Source organism: Limulus polyphemus, unplaced genomic scaffold, assembly GCF_000517525.1.
Source record: "Limulus polyphemus unplaced genomic scaffold, Limulus_polyphemus-2.1.2 Scaffold4811, whole genome shotgun sequence".
Taxonomy (NCBI): Eukaryota; Metazoa; Arthropoda; class Merostomata; order Xiphosura; family Limulidae; genus Limulus; species Limulus polyphemus.
In genome coordinates, this window is record NW_013670421.1 from 51,025 (window position 1) to 52,359 (window position 1,335).

General features: G+C 36.6%; 1 protein-coding gene across 3 annotated transcripts in view; it reads right to left on the reverse strand.

Moving 5' to 3' along the window:
- The window catches only part of LOC106471721 (aquaporin-11-like), a 19,459-nt gene that overhangs the window by 7,565 nt on the left and 10,559 nt on the right, over positions 1-1,335 (reverse strand). For all 3 annotated transcript variants that reach the window (XM_022400329.1, XM_022400328.1, XM_022400327.1), the window contains exon 2: positions 899-1,083. In XM_022400329.1, coding sequence (XP_022256037.1) covers positions 899-1,070 — 172 coding nt within the window. In that variant the 5' untranslated portion in view covers positions 1,071-1,083. The remainder of the gene's footprint in view (positions 1-898; positions 1,084-1,335) is intronic.

The following is a 1,335-nucleotide window of genomic DNA, read 5'->3' on the forward strand; positions in this document are numbered from 1 at the left end:
AACAAACGGAAACGTAACAATACATATAATTATTACTCATAAAACAACAAATAACTTATATAATTCAATTCCCTTATGTCGCTCCAAACGTCTTGTTTCTTTGTTTTAGGCTTAAAAGTGCTACGATTTTTAAAAATTATGTAATAACCTTTATGAGAAAAACTGCTAACATTTTACAATAATAATTACAATTAATCACAAATAGTCTTAATTCTTTTTTTTACTTGACTTTACTTCATTTTATTTTAATTCTTCCCAATAATCTAAAACTTTTTTTTTTCACTAAATATAACAAACTTATGAAAATATATTTTGAATACAAGCACACGCTTGACCTGGATAATTTCAAAACTGAAACAAAATTTATCTTATTTTTTAACTAATTCCACAAACATGCTCGCCCTTTCAGTCGTGGGGGCGTTATAATGTGACGGCCAATCCCACTATTCGTTGGTAAAAGAGTAGCCCAAGAGTTGGCGATGGGTGGTGATGACTAGCTGCCTTCCCTCTAGTCTTACACTGCTAAATTAGGGACGGCTAGCGCAGGTAGCCCTCGTGTAACTTTGCGCGAAATTCAAAACAAACCACAAACCCCACGGCTGAAAGGGCGAACATGTTTGGTGGGCCCGGGATTCGAACCCGCGACCCATAGATTGCGAGTCGAGTGCCCTAATCCACCTGGCCATACCGGGAACTCAAATAACGCAACAAAACTCCACTGAACGCCGGTTATCGACCTATGTACGCTGATGATGTAACTAAACATGTAGCTCAGATAGGCTTAGCAAGGTTGATGTTCCATATCAAGAGTGGATCGGGATATTAATGTTACAGAGTTTAATGTGTAAAATTTCTATGTTATCTAACTTATGCTAAAAGCACAGAAATATATTTTTACCTAACTCCGCGTAGTCGCTGCAGAGTTCTAAAGTTGATATAAATTCTGCCACTAGAGAGCGTAGATGTGAAGGTACAACAGCAAACGTCACATCCCGCATAACTTTGAAGAGAATTACGTTGATCAACAGTATGGAGTATGGAACGAAGTCCTCGGGCACAGGAACGAACATAGTTTTGTTTATTCTGACCCCCCCCCCAAAAAAAAACAACAACATGAGATTGGAAATAAAATAAATACTTAGATCATAATGTTGATCGTAAGGAATTTAAATTTAACTCAAAGTTATAATTTTGGAAAATGTTATTTAAACTACAGCAAGAATGCACGTGCTATCTACTTCGAAGAGACAGTACCCTCCGTTCATTTGCAGATTTGATCACTTGCTCATTAGTTGTTGTGATCGCTTCAGTTTTGATTATTGTTTCTGTATAACT